Raw genomic sequence first — 21,764 nt, forward strand, 5'->3', positions numbered from 1 at the left:
AGATCCCAATTTATTTAACATTAGCCTAGTTTATCCTTTCAAACAATGAAATGTAATCTCACCAGCGCAGTAAAGGAAACGGTGAGCCAAAGAAAGGGCAGTCAAGGAAGGTCCTGTTGTTTTCAATGACTTTGATCAGCTGGTTCTTTGGACCTAGCATCCGTGGTGCCATGTCTAAGAAGAAAACAACATTAACATATCACAATCTTGTGACCTGTCTGAACGTTTTAAATGATTGACTCCATCATCTCTTACCAAGGATGTTGACAAACGCATTGGCCAATAGATAACCATGTTCATTAGAGGCGTTACATTGGTAAACTGCGGTGCTGCCTATCTGGACTGAATGGAACAGGATTGTGTCACCAAGAACTTGGCGGTTTGGGTTGGGCAGTGAACCTGAAGAAATACAAAAAGCAGAAAAAACAGATGCAAAAATGTGTTATGATTCAGACTGTTAAAATCAAAAAAGCAACATTTATTGCTTTCATTTCTCACTTTCAATAGGTTCCCCATTCATAAGCCATTGGATAGTGGGTTTAGGGTTCCCTCTGGCACGACACACTAATCGTCCATTCTCTTCGGGGGCAAGCACCAGATTGGTGGGCTTATCCAGCCAATAGGGAGCAGCTGTACAGGGCAATACAGAAATGTTACAATGAAAAAGAAATGACCTTCATGAACAAGATCCAGCAACTGTCTTTTCTCTATGGCTCACCTTTAACCTGGACTTCAACAGAATGGCGAATGCTGCCTATTTTGTTACTGGCCATGCAGACGTAGTCACCAGAGTCCTCCTCAGACACATTGTGGAGGCGTAACGTTTTACCAAAATTCTCAATCTTGACTTTTTTAGATGGGAGGTCTGCTCCTTTTTTAATCCAACTAATGTCAGGAGATGGGCTGGAAAAATGGAAAAAGAACAGAAGAACCGTAATTGATAAATCTAATAACTACTACTTAAACTGATGTATATAGAGCTTTTAGTAACTGAATATGCTGTAAACCCCAGTGTTTTTGTTGTTAAAGACCCCCTTTGGTTAAAATGGGTTAGGTTTAACGTGCAAATTCATCAATTAACACCAATCCTGAGCATTTTCTCCTTAAAACTGTGGCGTACTAAAAGGTTAATCAATCCTGACAATGTGGCAGGCAATACTTTTTATATTATTATTGTATTATTACTGTCAGTTAACTAGGTGAAAGTGGAGCAGGTCTGAGTTTGTGCGACTGAGTGGAGGACTAATTAGCATATTCATGAGTATGTGTAGACTAAATGAGATAAGGGTGTAAAGTTACATTCAAGCCATTGCATAAAACATTTAAATATGTCATTTTGATTATCAAAGATTAGTTTTAAGGGATACAATTAGTGACTGCAGGGGGATATATATATATATATATATATATATATATATATATATATATATATATATATATATATATATATATATATATATATGAACAAATTTTAAATACTAAGACATATAAATAAGTTTAAATGAAAACTGAAAATATAAAAATGAAAGCTAATTCTATACAAATAATTACTATAGCATTATATAAATAGCACTAAATAACACTTACACTCCAGCAGCTATACACTCCAGAAGAAGCTGTTCTCCTCGAAGCACTGTCTTGGAGCTGGACAAGCCCTTTGGAGACAGAAAGGTTGGCTGGGTTTCTGGTACATTACGTGCTATGGAAAAAAAAAAGAAGAAAGAAAATTGTTAACATGTTAACATGCACAGAAAAAGACACTGGTATGAGGAGCTACTTAAAACTGCACTGTTATGGATTATTGTTATATATAAACTGCAAATTCTCTCTCTCTCTCTCTCTCTCGCTCTATAAATATATATATATTTACAATATACGTACATTTGCAAATGTGAGAGACAAAGTCAGATTTAGCTTATTTTATTTCCAAAGGTAATACTTCATTTGTGATATCTCCATTTATATATATATATAAATTAAAAGTCGCATTAGCAGTGGTAAGACTTACAAACACTGGTTACATATTATATATATAACCAGTTTATAAATATTATTTCAAATATCAGTTTCTACTTTTATATATTAAAAATGTTATTTATTCCAGTGATGTCATTGATTCATTTACTCCAGTCTTCAGTGCCACATGATTCTTCTAAATTCTGGTGCTCAACAAACATTTCTTATCATTATCAATGTAATTATCAATAACAGTTGTTTTTTGCTAAAATCTTGATCAAGATTTTTTTTTTCTGGATCCTTGATGAATACAACATTCAGAAAAATAGCATTTATTTGAAACAGAAACAAATGGTAACACCAAGCCCTAACTTAATGTCTTTATTCTCACATTTATGTTAAATCTTTGCATGGATACATAAATGCATAAATAATATAAGCATGAAAGAAGAATCGATACTGTAATGACAGACAGATGGTTAGACATAAAATCCTGGTTATGTGAAGACACAGACAATCTTCTCCCTGAGGAAGAGTTGATGAGTATGGCAGTATTAGTCCCTATTGTAATGTATATCTAGCAGTAAGATTAGCTCTCAGTCATTAGCATCTCGAGCAGTGCTCTAGGAGAGGGAGTGACAACAGCCTTTGTTGGAGACATTAAGTGGGAGGACAACGTCTGGGAGATTAGACTATGAAGCTGCCAGAAACACATGTTTCACGCCCCTGTCACGTGTGTCTGTGGTGACAGCAGTGCCAGTTCCCTGTCAGTGCTGCCCCACAATGCCCTGGTGGAGACTATACAAGCAATTCAAGGGAAAAGATAACTAAAAAAAAAAGCTTATGTCTGTCAGTGAACCCTGATCCCCACAATATTGTCATATGGGTATTTGGGTCAATCTCAAAAAGCCATAAATGTGTTTGTCATAAGGTTTGAATTTTACCTATTTTCTTAATATACTCAGTTCCACCCTTAGGCCATATCCGCGGATACATATGTGAGGATTTGCACATGGTTATCATTGGATTAAAGTTGCTGAAATATTAATGAGCACCTCTGGCCTAATCTCCTTACTAGCATTTCCATATCTCCATAATGAGCAATGTGATAGGGATAATTAAAGCAATTACAATTGAAATTTGAATAATGTTTCTTCAAACCATGATAGAAATTTATTGACAAAAAACTGCTTAGGATTGATGTATTCAAAATCATGGTAAGTAATCTAAGCATTAGGTGGTAAATTCTACAGTCTATAAAGACTATGTGGAACATCTTTCTTGATCATGTTGATTAAATAACAGACACACTATCTCTGCATTTCCTCTCCTGTATGTGGTTAGAAACAGCAGCGCTAATTCAGTTAGTGTTGTTTTACAGAAGCATACAAATAACAGACTAGCTGTTTGTGGAACTCACCACCATACAGATCAGTGGAGTTCAGAAACGTGTCATTATAAGGTTCCTCTGTGAATAAATGGCAGTTTAATTAACATACAAAAACAGAAAAGAATACACCCAATTACAACTGGGAAGAAGAGAACACTTTTGGATGGAAATGGAAGACAGACAGTACTTTAAGTCTCTTATTAAACTGTGATAGTTACCAATGAAGAGCCTCCAAATTAAAGTGAAAAAAGACAACGAACACAGAGAAATGTCCCCAGCAATACTACCTTCTCACCACTAGATGGACCACAATATTCACATATACCTTGGACAGCAGCACAGCAATGTATCAGTTAGATCAAATTAAAGATAACAAGTGATCCTGAAGAAATCACCACTCACTTGTTATCACTTTAAGGGTGTAGGGGTTCTTCTGTTGAATGGTGTGTGTGAACTCGAAGCGAGCGTTGCAGCTGTAGTCAGTGTTGGCATCTTTAGCCAAAACATTAGAGAAGAACAAGTCACCGTTCAAGCCCATTGACACCCTGTTGTCCTGTTTTATGGGCATAATGGCTGTGGAGAAAAAAAGAGAATCTTGACTAATTTGTTCAGCTTAATTTGACATGCAATAGCTGACAGGCAGCAGAAGAAATGACGCTTAAGATGTGGGAACCACAGAAGCATATTTATTATCTTCTGGCCTGAAACATCACAAGGATCAGTCAATGTGTCGCTCAAGGGAAGGAGCAGTGAGGAAGAGGTGACGATGAAGATGAGATGTTCTACACTAATCACCAATGAGTCTGGATTTAATAATCATGTCTTTTTGGACTAAACTGTGTTGTGATCACATGACATGTAGTAATGGATATTTCCTAGTGCACAGCATTAAGTATATGAAAGGTGAAGTTGTCTTTTCAATATAAGGATGCGATTAGAAATATTAGATTTTTTTTTTATCAATACAGTTGAAAATTTATATTTATATTTACTCCTGCATGATAATTTCCCCTATTTTAATCATACCTCTAATTATTAATATTTGAAAAGTACTAATGATTAAATTGCATCAGTAAATGTAAGCTTTGAAGAATGAATATCCATTTTTTGTGTTGTAGCATATTAAGCAATTAAGTTCTTAATGTTTTATTTTTCATATATTTAGACATGACAGTATAGAATTTAAACCATTTTAATAATCATTTATAGGTTATTGGACATAATATATGCCAAATAATTTATAAACCAGCTACAAAAGTTTACCAAACATGTATTTTGTACCGCAGTGTTCATTTCTGACCAGTGGAACATGGAAGTTCAAATGTCTTCTTGATCGAAATCTATACATACTATGAAAGTAGTTGGAACTCAAGCTAGAAATCACTTCACCTTTAAGGTCCATATTTAAGCCCTCTCACTATCACTGTTGCATTTTAAAAGAGCCGTTTGTGACTTGTACTAATGACAAACACAGTCAAGAGTGTGTCTATGCGGCGTGATTCCGGCTCTTTTGAAATGTCTCAGTGCCATGCCTGTTTCTGCTCTCTCAGCTTTTTGTCAGGTTCTGCAGATTCGCATGCATGCACTAGCTCAGCACTAATGCAGTAACGGACACTTCTGTGCAGAGGACACAGACTGCATGACTGAGACAGAGACAGAAAGTATATGGCAGAGGGAGAGGTAAAAGTGAGCATGTAGGTTATGACTAAATGACAAAGCAATGGAGATGAGGGTTAAGGTTATGAGACGCAATCAATCACAGGAATTGATGAGCAACACTTACAGCTGTCCATCCAGAAGGTTTCAGGAGGAGGGAGACCAGGAGGAGGGTTGCAGGGCAGGACGAGTGATACCCCCTCACGCACAACCACTGGCTCCAGAACCTCCTTCGGCCACAGTGGAGACTCTGAGCAATGGAGACAAGTTTACCAGATTAGAGAATATAACAACAATTCAATCTATGAGAGATGATGTTGTTTTATAATGATTTCTGCATGCAATTTACTAGGGTTAGGTCACTCAAAAAATGTCACTTTGATGTTGTTTCAAATCTGTTTGACTTTCTCCCCTTTCTTTTTTGGAACCAAAACTATAACAAAGCAGTCCATATATACTATATCACAAGTTTTCTAAAAGCATACAGAAATTCTGTAGAAGGAAGGAACCAATCTAAATTTCAGACTGAAGATTCAAAGGAAGCCATTTTTAATGTATGTCAATGAAATCAAATTATACTGTAATACATTTTGGAAACCAACTTCATTGTGTAAAATAAAAAAAAATGATAAAGATGAAATATGAGAGTTAAGGTTAATAGGAAGATTATCTTTCTGTTCACAAGATTGATATAGCGCAAGTTATGTATATGGACAACAAATTATCTTGCGCACCATGGATGAATGAAAGTCATATGGGTTTAAAATGACATAACAATGAAAAAATAATGCCATTATTTTTATTTCATGGTCCACTATAGCTTTAATTTTGTCTGACAGTATTTAAGTGCCACATAAAAAAATCTAATAAATAAATGAATAAATTCAGTAAATAAGATATAGAGAGTAAAGACATAGAATTGTTAGATTTAAGTTTAATTTTATTCTCAAAATATTATGACTAAAATCTCATTTCGCAATGACTTTATTCTCATTTTGCTACAACTTTGTAAAATAACAAAAATTTAATCTCTCAATGCTATGATTTTATTATTATAATTTTGACATTACTTTCTAAAATATTGTGTTATTTTTATGTGGCACTAAAACACCTTTGTAATGTCGTATGACTTCAGAAGACTTAAAATAAACTGTAGTGCAAGTCACATGAACTACTTTTACGATACTTTCATCCGTTTTGATGTTCTCCACAGAGGAACGAAAGTCATGTGAGTAACATAACAACATGATGTTAAGTGAATAATGGAAGAATTTACATTTTGGGTAAACTAATTCATTACAGACAATTATCATGTTGTGTGTATGTTGTGCTTTGACATTACAGTAAAGCAGCCCTCACTTGACACTCGTAGTAGGATTTTGTTGGAAATCGCCGTGCCAAAGTCATTGGAGGCGAAGCACTGGTACTCTCCTTCATAATCTTCCGGTTTCCCGCTGCTTCTGATCTCCAGTGTTCCGGAACGACTCCGCATGGTCACCCGCGGGTCCTTCCCCACGTTAAAGAACTTCCCATTCCTCCGCCACTGAAACCTGCACAAACCAGTTACAAACAAGATGTGAGCCAACTTGATGCTGTTTATGTAACAGGTTTATTGTTGGATGCTTTTTAATAAGGGGATTTATACACACATCAAACTGATAACAACGACATGAATACCAAATCAAAGATGGCATACAGTAAGATGGAAATTCAGCTGTTTTCAAAATCAATGAAATCTATTTTCTAAATGCATGTTCCTGATCTTATTTTGAACAGTTCATCAGGATCAGGATGTTGACTTTCGATCTTCCATTGAAATTACATATTTCTCTCATATGGTGGACTTCTCCAAACATTTTGTCCTAATAAGACCATTCTTTCTCTTTCAAAACCAATTTGGATATTTGCCAGAATTTCAATTAAAAAAAAAAACTTTTGCCACCTCTTTCTTATTGTGATTAAAAACTTGTAGGGTTGCGTGCTTGGTGTTGACCGGGTGCCATCTACTAACCTAAGTATTAATAACTAAGCATATTAATATGCCACAATGGTTTTGCGGACTGGCCTGAGTGGAAGGTTTTGTAAACCCCAACAGACAACCAAACAAAAACAGGGACTCTGAATGGCCACACTGTGTGGAGCTGGTCAAGCCTGCTTTTCACAAACAAGAACAGGGGACTGGAGCCAGAATGAGCGCCCTGCATTTCTGATGGCATGAGAAGGGTACAAGAGGGAGGGCACTGCCACTGTCAGGTTGGGCCATTGGGTGTCACTCTCTCAAAAATGTGCTGGTCTTTGTTATGCCGAGACTAATGTACATCAAGGTTAATTAGACAGTGACAGAATAGGAAGAATGAGAGACAGAGAATTGATGTGAAAGTGGACGTATACACTACAGTAGGAGTTTGCTGACAAACTGGAAATGTAAAAGTGGTGAGAGATGACAAAAAGGACGAGTAGGACTAGATGGCACAAAGACAAAAAGATTTCATCCTTTCTCACCTTGGCACTGGAGTCCCCTTGGCCTCGCATTCAATGATGATGTTATCTCTGGGGTCCACAATGTAGTCCTTTAGTGACTGCTTCACAATGGTGGGGGGCTGTTTGACTGTGGAGGGAGGGACAAAGAGTCAGTCTTATCTGACCAGCACTGAGAACTCAATGTTATGTATACATAAGCAAGCTCTGCATTTCTTGAAAAATGGTTGTTCAATTCACTCTCATGGTAACATCAAAAATATAGACACAACAAGCACAGACAGACAAAGTTTTGATTGACAGACAAACATCAAATCACGTATTCTTTGCTAATTGCATATGTACTATTGCTTATATTTTAACAGGCAAGCTAAAATAGAATCCAGAACTATCCATTATATAATTATATAATTACATAAAATTTTGCGCAACAACAGTTAAACAGTGGAATTTGTTGAAAACTACATTACCCACAATTCTGTATAGAAATGTCCACCAATCAGAAAATGTTGACAAGCAAATCACAACAAGATAGTTTTAGTGCTCACCCACTCCCATGAAGCACTGCGAATGTACGTTTTTAGCAAAAAATATAAGATATATTGTTTCTGTACATAAAATCTCTCTCTTTTTAGGCTGGTCATGTTAGTGGTAGCCACAGATCCCTAGGTTTTTTACACTGGAAGCCTATGTGGGATTGTATGTATTTCTCTAATCAACTTTGTCTTATTGGCTGATGTGCATTTTTTAACCTTTAAAACAAAGTTTGTAGTGCTGTGCTTCACCAGCTGGTTGGCTTGGTTCATGGCTTTTTAGTCACAAGATTCCTGACTGCTCTACTCTACTTCTAGCGGGCTCAGATTGTATTCTGGCATGGCCAACAAACCCCTGAAGTAATCCTTCCCTTCAAAGACATGGCCTGCCAAAAAGACATGCTCTTGGGCTTACATTAGAATATTAATCAGCTTTAATAAATTATAGACTTTATAATTTATCTAGAGTAGCACAGTGAACTTCTGTGAGCTCTCGAGACTGGGTTTGAGGGTCTTTTCAATGTTTTTTTTTTTCTTTTCTGGCTTGTATTGGCTCTAACTGTAACATCAAAGCAGTAATATCTCTGTTCTTTAGATTTCAGATGTGATATGTTTTGTTGTAAGCTCTATTAAAAACCAGCCGCTGAAATAATTGACAAGTTAATCCATGTTAATGAAGCACTTACGCTCTTGCTGGATCTTTGCTGTTAGTTCCGAGAGGGGCGAGTGAAGAGAAAAACAGTTGTTTGAGTAGTTAACAGAGAGTGAGGAAATATGGCTATGATGACAATAATTAAAACATTTACATTAATATATTAAAATTGCTACTAAACTACGGTTATAAGAAAAAAGACAGACAAATAATTTAGTTAATGGCTGCTAAACTCTGAAATAAGATTGCTACAGTTATTATAAACACAACACTAAGCCTACTTTAACATAATAACACCCAAAATAGCAACCAAACAAATAAACTTACCTGTTAATGGGCCACCAGATGAATGAAGCAGAGAGAAAATTACAAAAAAAGGGGAAGGGAGATCAATTTTAAGACAGAAAAAAATCATCATATCAAAAATACATCACTGTCACATTAGCAAATCATAACTGGTTCATTTATCTTCCCCATATGGCAGTATATTTACTCTTTGACTGTCTTTCTTTGTCAGTGTGTTAAAGTGACAGGCCTTGCGGGGGTTTCTCACATTCGATAATAACCGCAATCAATGTGATGTATGTTCTCAGAAGAGTCAAGAATTGCTTTTGTGATTGTGCTTTGCTAATTAAAGGAATATGACCTTCATATTCAGGTTATTACCAGAAAGCACCCATGTGTCTATTGTGCTTTTCTTCGGATAGGGACAGGTGCATCTCTGGCTCTGTGCCATTCATCATCTGACATCAATCATAGAACATAAGCAAGGTCACACAGGGATGGGACTTCATGAGAAATATATGTTAGTGTGTGTGAGTGCATGTGTAAGGTCAGCTGGGAGCCGATGACAACCCCCATCAATAGAAATCACATTTGGGGTGAGGGTGATATTGGGAGTGAAGGATCATTAGGGAGATAATGGAGAGATGCTAAAGCCCCTTTCACACTGCTCATTGGACCTGGAAAAATGGCAGAACGTTACCAAGTCGCCTTCTGTGTGAACACAAACATGTCCTGGGATTGATTCCGGGATTGATCCCAGGTCAGTAACATTGCCAGCTTCAGTGACAACAGCTTCAGTGAAAGTTAACATGCCTAGCATTTTCGACTCATACATTACACGTTTATGCCCTGATGTCACGTGTCTTTACAGGACCTTTACGGGTTGTGTGTGAAAGCACGCACATATTCCGGGTAATCACTGGCAGTGTGTAAGGGGCAAAATCTAGTGACCCGAGAACAATTGCCGGGACACATTAACCGTGTATTTTCCGGAATCGCAGTGTGAAAGGGAAGTAAGTCACATCTCTAGTTCAATACATCTTCTACATCAAGGGTGTTCTGCAGGTTGTCTGACTATTATTGCTTGTACATGATGACATTTGTTCATATTAGCTTAATCTGAATTATGATTAGGTTTCATGAGGCAATGTGGTCATCTCTCAAAATAATTTGGATTTCTTGTTGTCATCTAGTTTGAGGAAGTCAGTCTATTTTCTGTCTGCCTATGTCAGTGGGGGCTGGTCTGTGCAGCTCCGGTAACAGGAAGTGGCTGGCAGAGAGTCCAGGTCATCCAGTATGACCGAGAGTCTGGCACAGCTCATATCAGATATGTAGATCATGGAGGTTATGACACGGTTACATTTGGTTTGATTATCTGTCTGTAATTGTTTTGGAATGGGTTCAATCTGATATTTAAGGTTTGTTTTCACAGGTCAGACTTATATTTTATACTATGTGTACTGTTTATAAATGTATGTAACTGCTCTGTCTCTCGATCCAAACAGGGGTCCTTGGTCTATAAAATGCTTTTGATGGTGCATGTAATATGGAGTAGAAGCATACAAAAGAAGACACAATACAGTCGCTAATAGTGTGATCAGATGCTTGTCATTTCCCAGTAGCCCCTGCTGCTGAATACATTCAGAGAGGTCAAGAGGTCAGAGGAGTATTATGAAGTGCTCAGGGACAGGATCAGTGCTCCAATCTTCTCTATCTACACAGATCAATAGAGATTCACACAGACAGGCCTATAGTGAAAGCCTGAGAAAAAGGAGGGGGGGGGGCACGCAAAAGACGGAATACGAGAATAAGGGAAAATTAGAAAAAGAGAAAGGAAAAGCGAATGATGGCGTCTTGAGATTACAGGCGGAGAAGGGGAGCTGGGGAGGTGCTGACAGCCCCTGAATTCAGGCTGAATTCTCTCTATTGTTGAAGCTGGTGAGCACTGAGCGCCGCTGGGGTGTCTCGCTCTGTATGAGCTTTCAAATCATTTTTCTGAAGAGTGTAAGCCAAACCTGGATGTCTATTATTAGAAAGAAACTGAAAAAAAAAAACTGGAGGAGTAAAACAAATACAGTTAGACAGCAGAAGGCGGAGTGGATTTATTGGTTTCTTTGTTTAAGAAGCAGTTCAGATATAATGGATTTTCCTCATTTATTACGCTGTATAAATAGTATGACCATAATACAGAGTGCTGTTTATAGCAGGACAGCAGGAATGTGCAAATCTAAATATTTTCAAATTTGCTTAGCTGACGTATCGGTCTACAGTGGAATTGTTGACTGATCTGATGCCTTTTTATGAAAAGCTTGTTTGAAAACTTCATATTCACGTGAAAATATGTCAAAAGTTGTATATTGATATCACAACTATGATGTAATGCAAAAAGGCAGAACAATAACTCCATTACAGCCTCAAAGAATGGTTTAAAAAAAAATACTCATCAAAAACACCCATTAGTGCAGAGTTGAAGTGGCACACTATGGAGGTCTGAACATGTGTGTGTTTCTGTGTGATGGGGGATGGGACTGTAATTCTCTGTCCCCTTGTATATACTAAACAAATACATTTTCCTTTCAAGATGAATTAAAATATATATGAAATTTGATATTTTCATAATATTTTAGAATATATACATATTATAAATTGCAATATGTCATGTAATATATCTGAAATGTAAATATTGAAAAAAAAAAAATATATATATATATATATATATATATATATATATATTTTTTTTTTTTTTTTTTTTTTTTGCAATATTTAAATTTCATATATATAACATGACATATTGCAATTTATAATTTCAATGATGACTTACGGTCCAGTGGGACTTCGATTGGAGCCACCACCTTTGACAGCAGCAAGATTATTGACAACACTGCCAGTGCCGCACACCGCTCCTGCGTCCACATCTCTCTCCTCCAATTGGCTGATCCCTCCCGTCCCAGGTCCCTACTGATTTACTTGCACACTTTTAGATGCGCTGTACGACCTGTGAAAAGAAAAATGCTTATTAAGAAACTCGCTCAACATTAGTGTGACATTTAGGAGGCAGCACTGGCCTTCCAAAATGCATTCCTCCTAGAGTCCTGCTCATCCACAATTTGCAGGGAGACTCTTTAATGGTAAAATACAAAATTTTGAGTGTGAATTATGTGCCTGCTGTGTTCACGAGAAAAGCAGGCGTGGGCTGTGCATGCGTGGAGGTTTTCAGCTGGCCTACATTTGCAGTTGACACTAGCATTCCCTGGAGCCAATGGCCCTCTTACAGATGAATGCAGCATCAGCGCATCACCACACCTACACAACACCATGCAAACCTCCAAACCTGAAAGAAAAGGACTCTTGCTGGTCAATCTGCTCCCTTGATGTGGCACTGAACCCCAAAATTGAGGAAAGGACTGTTATACAAACCACTGAGGTCTGATAGCAGACGTTAACTCCTCTGGCACATCTGTCATATCCTACTTTCATAAAACTGACAGTCTCTCCACACTGACTGGAGGTCAGTGACAAACGCTTCCCTGCAGATACCATCTAGTTGGAATAGTTGATCTCAGAGTCATTATGTAAATGAGCAGCCGCAGCACTGTAATTCATATGCCTCAGGTGGATCCTTTATTATATGAAAAAAATTCCAATTTTAAAATCACTGGTTGGAGCCTTGGTCTCTCCACTCTACTGAACATAATGAGTCTAAAATGATGGTTTTCCAGCATTCTGCTCTTGTGGCTTGTTGTTCGATTAATCAGATATTACAAACTGTATGTTCTCTGTCAGTGTGAATTGTACTAAACAGATGGAAAAAATGAGAGTTTGGATCAAGTGAGAAATTCCTTCATCACACTGATGTGATCATTATCAAATATCCGCACACAAACCATCTGCTGCATGGGTCTAAAGTACCTCATCTTCCCTAGGTGAAGACAACACATGCCACCTCTTCATATCCTTCAGTCAAGAAGTGTTAAAACTGATTGTAACATGTAACCACTGAACTACTAGAGCATTATTTAAAAATGCAGTAAATAGCTATACAACACTTACTGAATGTGAATGTAAAGACACAGGAGGAGAGTACAAAAACAAAACAAGAGAGATGCAGTGAACTTGTATCACAAAACGCCCTTCAACCTGACCATCAATACTCGTCATAACAGAGTCCAGGTGGTTAGTGAGAGAGACCGTCTGAGGCCTGGAGAGAAGATGGGCTAAAGCCAGAAACAATCTGCCAGAGAGGTCACTGTCAGCCCATATACAATGCCATCCTTTTATTTCTAATTCAAACTCTTTCAAAGAGCCAGAATCTATTTAGGCTGCCAGGAATCCCATAAGAACAATTACAAAATCCTGTTAAATACTGTTACCACTTTGGTGCCATGGTAAAAACCTGCCATAATAAATACACACATTCATATAGCATGCATGCCTCCAGGATGAAACTCCTCCGGCAGGAGTTCTCTGGCAGGCTCAGCTGTCTGAGGAACTGACAATATGTTGAATGTCTGTACAGTAATGATCTAACCCAAATACTGTAAAAGACTCAAGGAAACCAACAGCATTGTCGGTCTCATCCCCCATCATTCTGAGGCTTTTCAATACATTCCCAAGGAGCAAACTGAAGTTTAGACACATCTGATGAAGTGCTTTGTGCTCGGTGAGCTGTAGTTTATTGAGATTACAGAGTAGCATGTGGGCCAACAGCATGTGTCAAAGTCTCCTTCTGTGACCCCAGCAATGTGAAGACAGGATTCATGGCACACGTCCTAGAAAGGGTGGAATAGGGTTTGCTTCCTGCCAAAGGCCAGTCAAGCCATGGCTTAGTCATTCACTGAGTAGCAACATTTCATTAGTGTCTACAATATATAATATACAAAATATGAATAACGCAAGAGTAATAGCTTATTAATTGACCTGAGCATTGACTGGTTGCTGACCGCTGACTAAAGCAAAAAAAAAAAAAAAAAAAAAACATATTACATTACATATTGCACATACATTTAACTTGTTGGCTATGGAAGGCCATTTGTGCCTAAAAATAAGTTAATTGTCAAACTATGAATGAATATTTATGTTTTGCAGGTGCAGATTAATACCTAATTTTCTGACTTTAGATAATATAAAGCATAAAATCTTATGTTAATTGAAAAAAATTATATATATATATATATATATATATATATATATATATATATATATATATATATATATATATATATATATATAAACATGAAATGAAAAGCTACATAGAAATGTTCTTTAAAAACTAATAAAAACTAACAAAAGCACAAAACAAAATTGCTAATACTTAAACTAAAAACATAAATATTTCAACATATAATATTAAATAATATATAAAGGCTTATAAATTTTAAGTCTCTAATGGAGGTGGTAGCACATTAAGCTAAAGAAACATGGAACAAATGTTGAGTGTTTTGGGTGTGTAGAAATTAGTAAAAAGATTTTCATGGGCAATCAGAGATATTTATGGATTTAAATGTACCTGCTATTGCATGGGGAAGTTAATGTTGGACCTTAGTATGCACTTCAGAAAAAGCATCTTCTAATCACAGATAGACCCTTTTTAACTCCAGCCCAGAGTGAAATTATTTTTAAATTAGACTTTTAATTATGTTAACACCAGCTCATCAACTGCATTCTGGGATTCATTAATGCCATATAATTAAACAGCCTGTGTGCTCTTATTTGCACGTATGTCTAGATGCATCCATATTTCAAGTTAGTATCCTTTCATCAACAACCAGATAAACATTACTGCAGAAAAACAGAAACCTGCTTTTCCCAAATGGCTTGTTATATCTGGGCTGAAGTGAGTGAGGTGGGCTTCATCGTGCAACTCAAACATTTTGTCATTAACAACATAATTCTGAAACCCACTTGAGCTCCATCAGAGCAGGTGAGTGGGCATAGTGTCGCACTCTTCAATCGTTAATGGTCACCGCTAACACAGATTATTAATGCATGATGACAGCAGCACCCACTGGAAGACCTTATTCTGTGGCAAAAGTGACACATTTTGAAATTATTCTGAATAAGAGAATGGACACTGGAGAAACAATGTAAATAATACAAACATATATTGAACAGATTTTGTCATTGTGAGGTCAAATGTCCTTGGTGCCACTGTAGGTTGAAGATCTAACAGTCTGGGATTTCATCTCTATGTCTCTCTCTCTCTCTGTGTCCCTAGTGTGATGATGGTAGTACAGCCCCAGGCAGTCTTCTCATCCAAACACACACACACACACACACTCCCACTCTATAAATACTCACATGGCCATCACAGCCAATTACCCTCAGTGGAGCCATGCCTCTCTGCCCTAGACACCCAACTCACTCCTCCTCGGACCCCCTTCAACACTGTTCTTCACTGAGACAGATTCTGAAGATGCTGGACTAGATGCCCCCTACAGCTGTCACTAACACACACCATATGCGTGTTTTAACACTCCATTTTCAATAGACTTTAGAAAACATTTACACTCATTTACTTGAGGCCATGAGAGCGATTTTCCATAATGTCCCACAGACAGTGTTGACACTAGAGTAAGTATTTATTTTATAAATGATACATCGTTCACAGTGACATAAGAAGGCCATCTGAAAATGTATCCAACATTTAAATTAATGAATGTAGCAGATAATACATTATGAAACAGCTTTCTCGAATTTATTATGACTGGTCAGTCGCAGCATTCAGTGGTAAGAGGTTTCTGTATAGTGACCAATAAATGTTAAATGGTGTTTCACTAATAAAATAAAATAAATACAATAAATAAATAAATAAATGAATGAATACAATTGTATAACATTATAACATTACTCTCTGGAATACCTGATAGATAATTCTACAATCAAAATAGCATTAAAATATGTCAGCTGCATGGCAATCAAGATAAGCATATAATTAGGTACTTACACAAAATGGTTGGGAATTTGGCCAATTTCAAGGCTGATGATGGCAGAGACTTCTAAGACCTGTAAAGACAAAAAAAAAAAAAAAAAAAACAGTGTGTTATGCTCATTTCAAAACGTGTTGATTCACCATTATATATATATTTTTATTTTTGTTCTAATTTTAGCTTGCACATATATATGGCTGGTATTTAATAGAGAAAGTTACATAGAAAGAAAACTTATTAACTCTTTCTTTCAGTTTTCTCTCCTCTACCTTCAGAGATGTGAGACTTTAATTACCCCCCCCCCCTTTTTTTAAGTTAACCGTTTTCTGAACTTCCAGTTCATTAGCCGCTGATAGGGAAATAATGGGAAGAATTACAAAGTGCAGTAAATGGTAAAACTGTTTGCAATACACACCATTGTGTTCATAATTAAATTAATATGTTAAAATAATATGGTAAGACCAGTTTGCAATATCAAACAGCAAAACAATTAAAAATAAAAAAAAAATAGCTGGAAGCGAATGAAACCAGACGCCAGACACATACAATTTTACATTACAAATGGTTTTATGGGAAAAATAAAGTGAATAACATGAGGCATTAAACTTCACATCAAAATCTGTGGCCCTGAAGACAGAGGAGATTACTGAGTAGCCTACAGGACAGGAGCTGTGTAATCTTGACCTCTGAAACATTGCAGCTTGACCTCTGTCAAACAAAGAGACTACAAGGCCTTGCCTGACTTGACATAATATTGAGAGAGGAAGTGAAATAGAAAGATCACTAGAACAGTGAAAATAAATCAGGGATTGAGAGAATTGTGACTAATATAGAGCGATGGATGAAGTGCTGATAGATGGGTAGAGTGAATCCTGCTGATGTCTCGTTCTCCAGTGGCACATAGCACAGACTGATCTCTATGGACATGAAAGATGCTGAGTAGGAGAACAAACAGGAAATACCTTACGCCAGTACACTGTCTGGATGTGAGCATGCTCAAGACATGCTAAAATTGTGTGACTTTGGGACCGCTTGTATGTGACCATTACACTTCCCAGTTGCACAATTCTGAAATGCCCTGAACACTCATATGGCTTGCTTAGGAGAGGTTTGGTAGACAATAAAATGGTTGGAATAATTCCATAGATTCAGGTCAAATAATCACAGCATCAGAATATAGTTATCAGCCCTGCATTTGACTCCTTAATATGGTTATGTTCAACCACAGTACAGTCATTTATGGTTATTGCTATGGAATACAGGCTTGAGTACCATTGCACATTCATACAGACAATTTTCAAGATGCTCTGTAAGCTACTATGTGAACATGACATTTTGAGACTTAAATCCATAAGTAAATGTAATTGTCAGTCTGAAAAACTGACAGTGTGAACATAGCCTTATACTGAGGGAAGGACTCAAGTCATTCCTAATCGCCAAAATATTCTTTCGAACAAGCAAACCATCCAGAACACTTTAGTAACTGCAAAGCAACATGCTTGGAAACAGTGACCAACTATGAACCACCTAGAACATTATATCAACCACCTACTGTACCAATCCATGCATAGCAATATGTTCAGAAATCCTAAGCACACACTTGCAACCTTCTAGTAACACCCTACTGACAGTATACTGTACTTAAACACTGAAAACCCTCAGAACATCCTACCAACCACCTATTAAACCCAGAGATCACACAACAACCACTCTTCCAACTACAAAGTAAAAGAACAGCAACACTACAGTGAACCCTAAAAAACTGAATTTAAAGGGGTCATATGATGCGATTTCAAGGTTTCCTTTCTCTTTGGAGGGTTACAAGCGGACTAAAGTCCCAAACCCAAAGAGATATTCTTAAAAAAGTTAAGACTCGTCCACACCTTGTTTAAAAATGCCCCCAACATGTCTACGTCACTGTGTGGGAAGATTTGCATAACACCACCCAAATCTTCACGCAAAGAAAGAAGGCGCAACTTTTATTCTTGCGATTGTATTGTTGCTGCCGCTGAAACAGTTCAACACAAATATTTAGATGTGTGCATTTTATGGAGGACGAGGACTGTTTCCTGGGAGAGTAGCCTACAATGTCAGCTGTTATTCTTTTTTATATTTTTATGGGCTTTTTATGCTTTTTATTGAGATAGGACAGCACAGGGATGACAGGAGGAAACCATTGGATGGAGAGAGGGGAGCAGGATTGACAAAGAACCTTGAGACAGGAATCAAATTTGGGTCACTGTGTTGGCAATTGCACTGTATGCCAATACACTAAGAGCCAACAGCATTATGCTCTATTATAATTTTTAAATGGGTTTAATATACCATACAGCCTTGGGAAAAGGTCTAATAATGCATTCTGTGGATTGCACCACTTCAGGTATCTTACCAGTAACTCAACAAAATGCAATCAAATATTTTTTTTAAATCAAGGAATTAAATAAAGCAATCATAACAGCCCTATTTTTGTGTAACAAATGTGGACAGTTCTGAGGGAAAGGACAGACATGAGGACACATCAAACCAAAAACACCCACAAAAGCCGGGAGGAAGGTAATCTGAACTTCTGTTCTCGTTGACACGACCAGACAACCCAGCAGTTACACAATCATACACTCAGCTTCTTGCTCAAACTTCACCAGACCTCTTCCCAGGAGCTCACAAAAGGTTCTTCCTGCCTCCCTCGAAGCGCAATGTTTACATGCTCCTTTAGTTTTACATCTATTGTCTATTTGTCACCCAAATATCTCATATTGTCCAGTAACATCTGCTCCTCACAGAATACACTTCCTGTGTGACCTCTGACACCGTCCATTACCGGATCTTATTAGCCTTTACAGGTCAGAAGGCCACAGTAATAACGATCCACACAGATGGGCAAAATGGTCCAATTCGCAACGTCATTCAACTAAAGCTTGGTTGTGGACATACTTATGCTTTAATTTGCACTAAAGTGTCCGGACAGATAAACTAATACTTCAGTGAAGGTAAGACAGAAAAGTGTGCAGAGCTGTGTGGATCACATGGTTGGCAGGAGTGATGGTTCAGTGTTGCAGAATGACCTAGTTATACCAGGAGAGAGGATGGAGAGAATAGATGCGGGGAGGGGGCGGCAGGGAGAGGAAAGGAAGGGGACACAGAAAAGGGGGACCTCGGAGGAGCAGAATGAAAAGTAGTTTGGAGGAAAGTGAGAGGAAGACGGGGGGAAAAAGGAAGACGGTGGAAAAGCAATGGAGTGAAAGAGGCGTATATCCAGCCCTAAAGGGAACGATAAATCAATCCCACCTCTTCCTTATTAGAGCCGAAACTCTTCCTCCTCCCACTCACTGCTGTCAAATATTACCTCATGTATAATAACACCAGCAAAAATCTGGAAAAGGACACCGTTTATGCATAAAAGTTAGTCCAAAGTTCTCTCTAATGTGGATTCTAAGCTGATCTAGTAATATGCAACCAGAAGAGGTAAGAGATGCCTGGATGTTTTACCGGAAGCTGCCAGATGCTGACCTACTCTACTGAAGGTGGGATGAGAGGGATCCTCGCGGCAAGGAGAAGATCTGGGTCATGATGCTCTGATGGTCTTGAAGTGACAAATAAACAAATTTAAAACACATTTTTGACATTACAAGTTTTAAATGACCTGATGGTGAGGACTTAATCACATGAAAGTCAAACGATGCTTGATTATTTAGGTTGACACATTTAAAATAAATTAATGAATGAATGTACTTTTTATTTTTTTGAAAGCTTTGGATGGGGATAAATTATAAAAACACAACATGCTGAGCGTAGCGTAGGATGAAATCCTGAATGTGAAAAGACATAATACAAAATAATATATTATAATATTCCATTTTCTTTAATTAAAAACTACTAAATTAAATACTGGGGGTTTTATCACACACACACACACACAAAAAAAACAGTTCTGCTGAGCACAAGAGACTTTGGTTAAAAAACATTTAAAAATCTAACCAGCCTCAAACCTGAACAGTAGTGTGTAAGTAAATAATATTATATGAATATTATGATAATTCAACATTAAAAATATATAATTCAACAATTCAAAGTGTTGCCAAAATTGGAGATTTAAACCATCAAATTGAAGAAACAACTATCAAAGCAAAGATTTAAAACAGCACCACCTTGAAGAGATTTTGACAGCACAAACTCTTTTGTGCCCCAAAATGATCATTCAAAACCTTTTCAAATGTAATCATCATCAACCCAGAGATGTTACTAAAAACATTTTTCTGTTTTGTCCCTTTTTTAAATGGCCCCTATAAGAAATGTGTCTGAAATGTCCCAGTAGTTTTATACACCATTACATGTTCTGAATCAGATATCTAAAAGGATATTCATCACATACTAACCAAGCAGTGGGTTTTATCGGTCTACTGCATGTCTAAAACATGCTGTGACACAACTGAAATATTTAAGACCCCCTTCTTCTCCTATACCCTTAAAGACGACCACCCTCCTACATCCTTTCAGCACAGCTTTAGTCTCTTCCATTCGAAGTGAAATTGGATTCTGCCTAATCTCCGCCAGCACATTCGCTTTCCTCTCATTTCCTCCTGCAGTTTAATTCAGTATTTATCCAATCACAGAAAGGTCACACATTGGCGTAAACAGACCAATGGAAAACCTTCTCTGATGTGTTCTTGTATTGATTTTATATTTTATCCTATTTATTCTGTTTTAATGGATTATAAAAATCTGTTTTGCCATGTGGATATCCTGTAACTCAATGAGACGAGATGAGTTTGTGCCTCAGGAGAGACAGCGATAGGTGGCCAGACAACAGGAACCAATCCGATGGCGCACACACCCAAACCCAGCTCTCCTGCTAATGACCCAATTCATACTAATATATGTGTTTAAGTCACTTCATTGTTTCTTTTGAGTTTCTTATTTTCTTCCTGCCCACATCTAAACATAAATGCAACCCAGCTGCTCATAATCCAAACTCTTCTCGCCCGAGTTCCCGCCATAGACGACCTGATCGCTAGGGCTCCATAGCAACAACATCGGGTGAGGGGTGATTGTGTGTATTTTTATTTTTTTGAGTATAACACTCATCCCAGAGGAGAAGTGTGCAACGCCCATGACCAAGCCAGCGTGCATATCCATTATGGGGTGGCAATTTGCTGTGTTTAAAGTCAAAGAAGAAGGTACGAAATGTACAACCTTTTTATTTACATTATCAGGTCTCTTAAGCACTACATTGTCAAATCAGTCTCAAGCGACAGGCTTTCAAAGGCACAAAAATGGCAAATAAAAATGAAAACGATGTAAACCGCACATGTGTGCTGTTGCTTGGATACAAAGTAATAAGGGTTCATTAGAGGTGCAGCAGCTGTGTGTTACTGCACAAAACAGGATTTCAAAAAACTATGCTAAAAAAATACCACACAGTATATTTCTGAATGATTTCCCTTTTAAAGCATCTAAGCAACTCAAAATGTTTTTCCCCCTTCTTTTGGAACCTTTAGAGAAAGAAAAATAAAATAGATTCAAGAGTACATATTTATGTCATTTTGCTTCTCAAGTAAATCCTATTTTAAGACTGCTTAGATATTACTACTGAAATTACTTTTGGCAGTGTGGTTTGCAGGAGTGATGGTTCACAAAAATAGCTGCTGGGACTCATTTCCTGGATGTGTCTATCTGCCTGGGGTTACCTTGGTGATTAAATACATTCTGGATCTCTTAATGGTCATAACTGTGCCATCCCACCTCCTGGGACATGGGTTTCCTGCTCCTCCCTGTGTTTTTCTCCTCCTTCGTTCACACTTATCATAAGGAGGGATTGGTGGATTGTGTGAAGGGTGTGAATATAGTCTCTAGGGATGCCCGCTTGCTGCCGGATGATAAGAAACGTGCGT

General features: G+C 37.5%; 1 protein-coding gene across 16 annotated transcripts in view; it reads right to left on the reverse strand.

The window, feature by feature from the left end:
• The window catches only part of LOC113111203 (neurofascin-like), a 71,627-nt gene that overhangs the window by 24,299 nt on the left and 25,564 nt on the right, over nt 1-21,764 (reverse strand). For 9 of the 16 annotated variants that reach the window (XM_026275738.1, XM_026275741.1, XM_026275737.1 and 6 more), the window contains exons 2-14: nt 15,894-15,952; nt 11,772-11,945; nt 8,700-8,717; nt 7,505-7,610; nt 6,362-6,552; nt 5,130-5,252; nt 3,749-3,919; nt 3,377-3,424; nt 1,588-1,699; nt 719-903; nt 499-630; nt 256-399; nt 63-174 (exon numbers count right to left, since the gene is read on the reverse strand). In XM_026275738.1, the coding sequence (XP_026131523.1) occupies nt 63-174; nt 256-399; nt 499-630; nt 719-903; nt 1,588-1,699; nt 3,377-3,424; nt 3,749-3,919; nt 5,130-5,252; nt 6,362-6,552; nt 7,505-7,610; nt 8,700-8,717; nt 11,772-11,865 (1,436 nt within the window). In that variant the 5' untranslated portion in view covers nt 11,866-11,945; nt 15,894-15,952. The remainder of the gene's footprint in view (nt 1-62; nt 175-255; nt 400-498; nt 631-718; nt 904-1,587; nt 1,700-3,376; nt 3,425-3,748; nt 3,920-5,129; nt 5,253-6,361; nt 6,553-7,504; nt 7,611-8,699; nt 8,718-11,771; nt 11,946-15,893; nt 15,953-21,764) is intronic. The other 7 variants (XM_026275743.1, XM_026275739.1, XM_026275750.1 and 4 more) reach the window with 3 other exon arrangements.

This window comes from Carassius auratus, chromosome 11, assembly GCF_003368295.1.
Source record: "Carassius auratus strain Wakin chromosome 11, ASM336829v1, whole genome shotgun sequence".
NCBI classification, from domain to species: domain Eukaryota; kingdom Metazoa; phylum Chordata; class Actinopteri; order Cypriniformes; family Cyprinidae; genus Carassius; species Carassius auratus.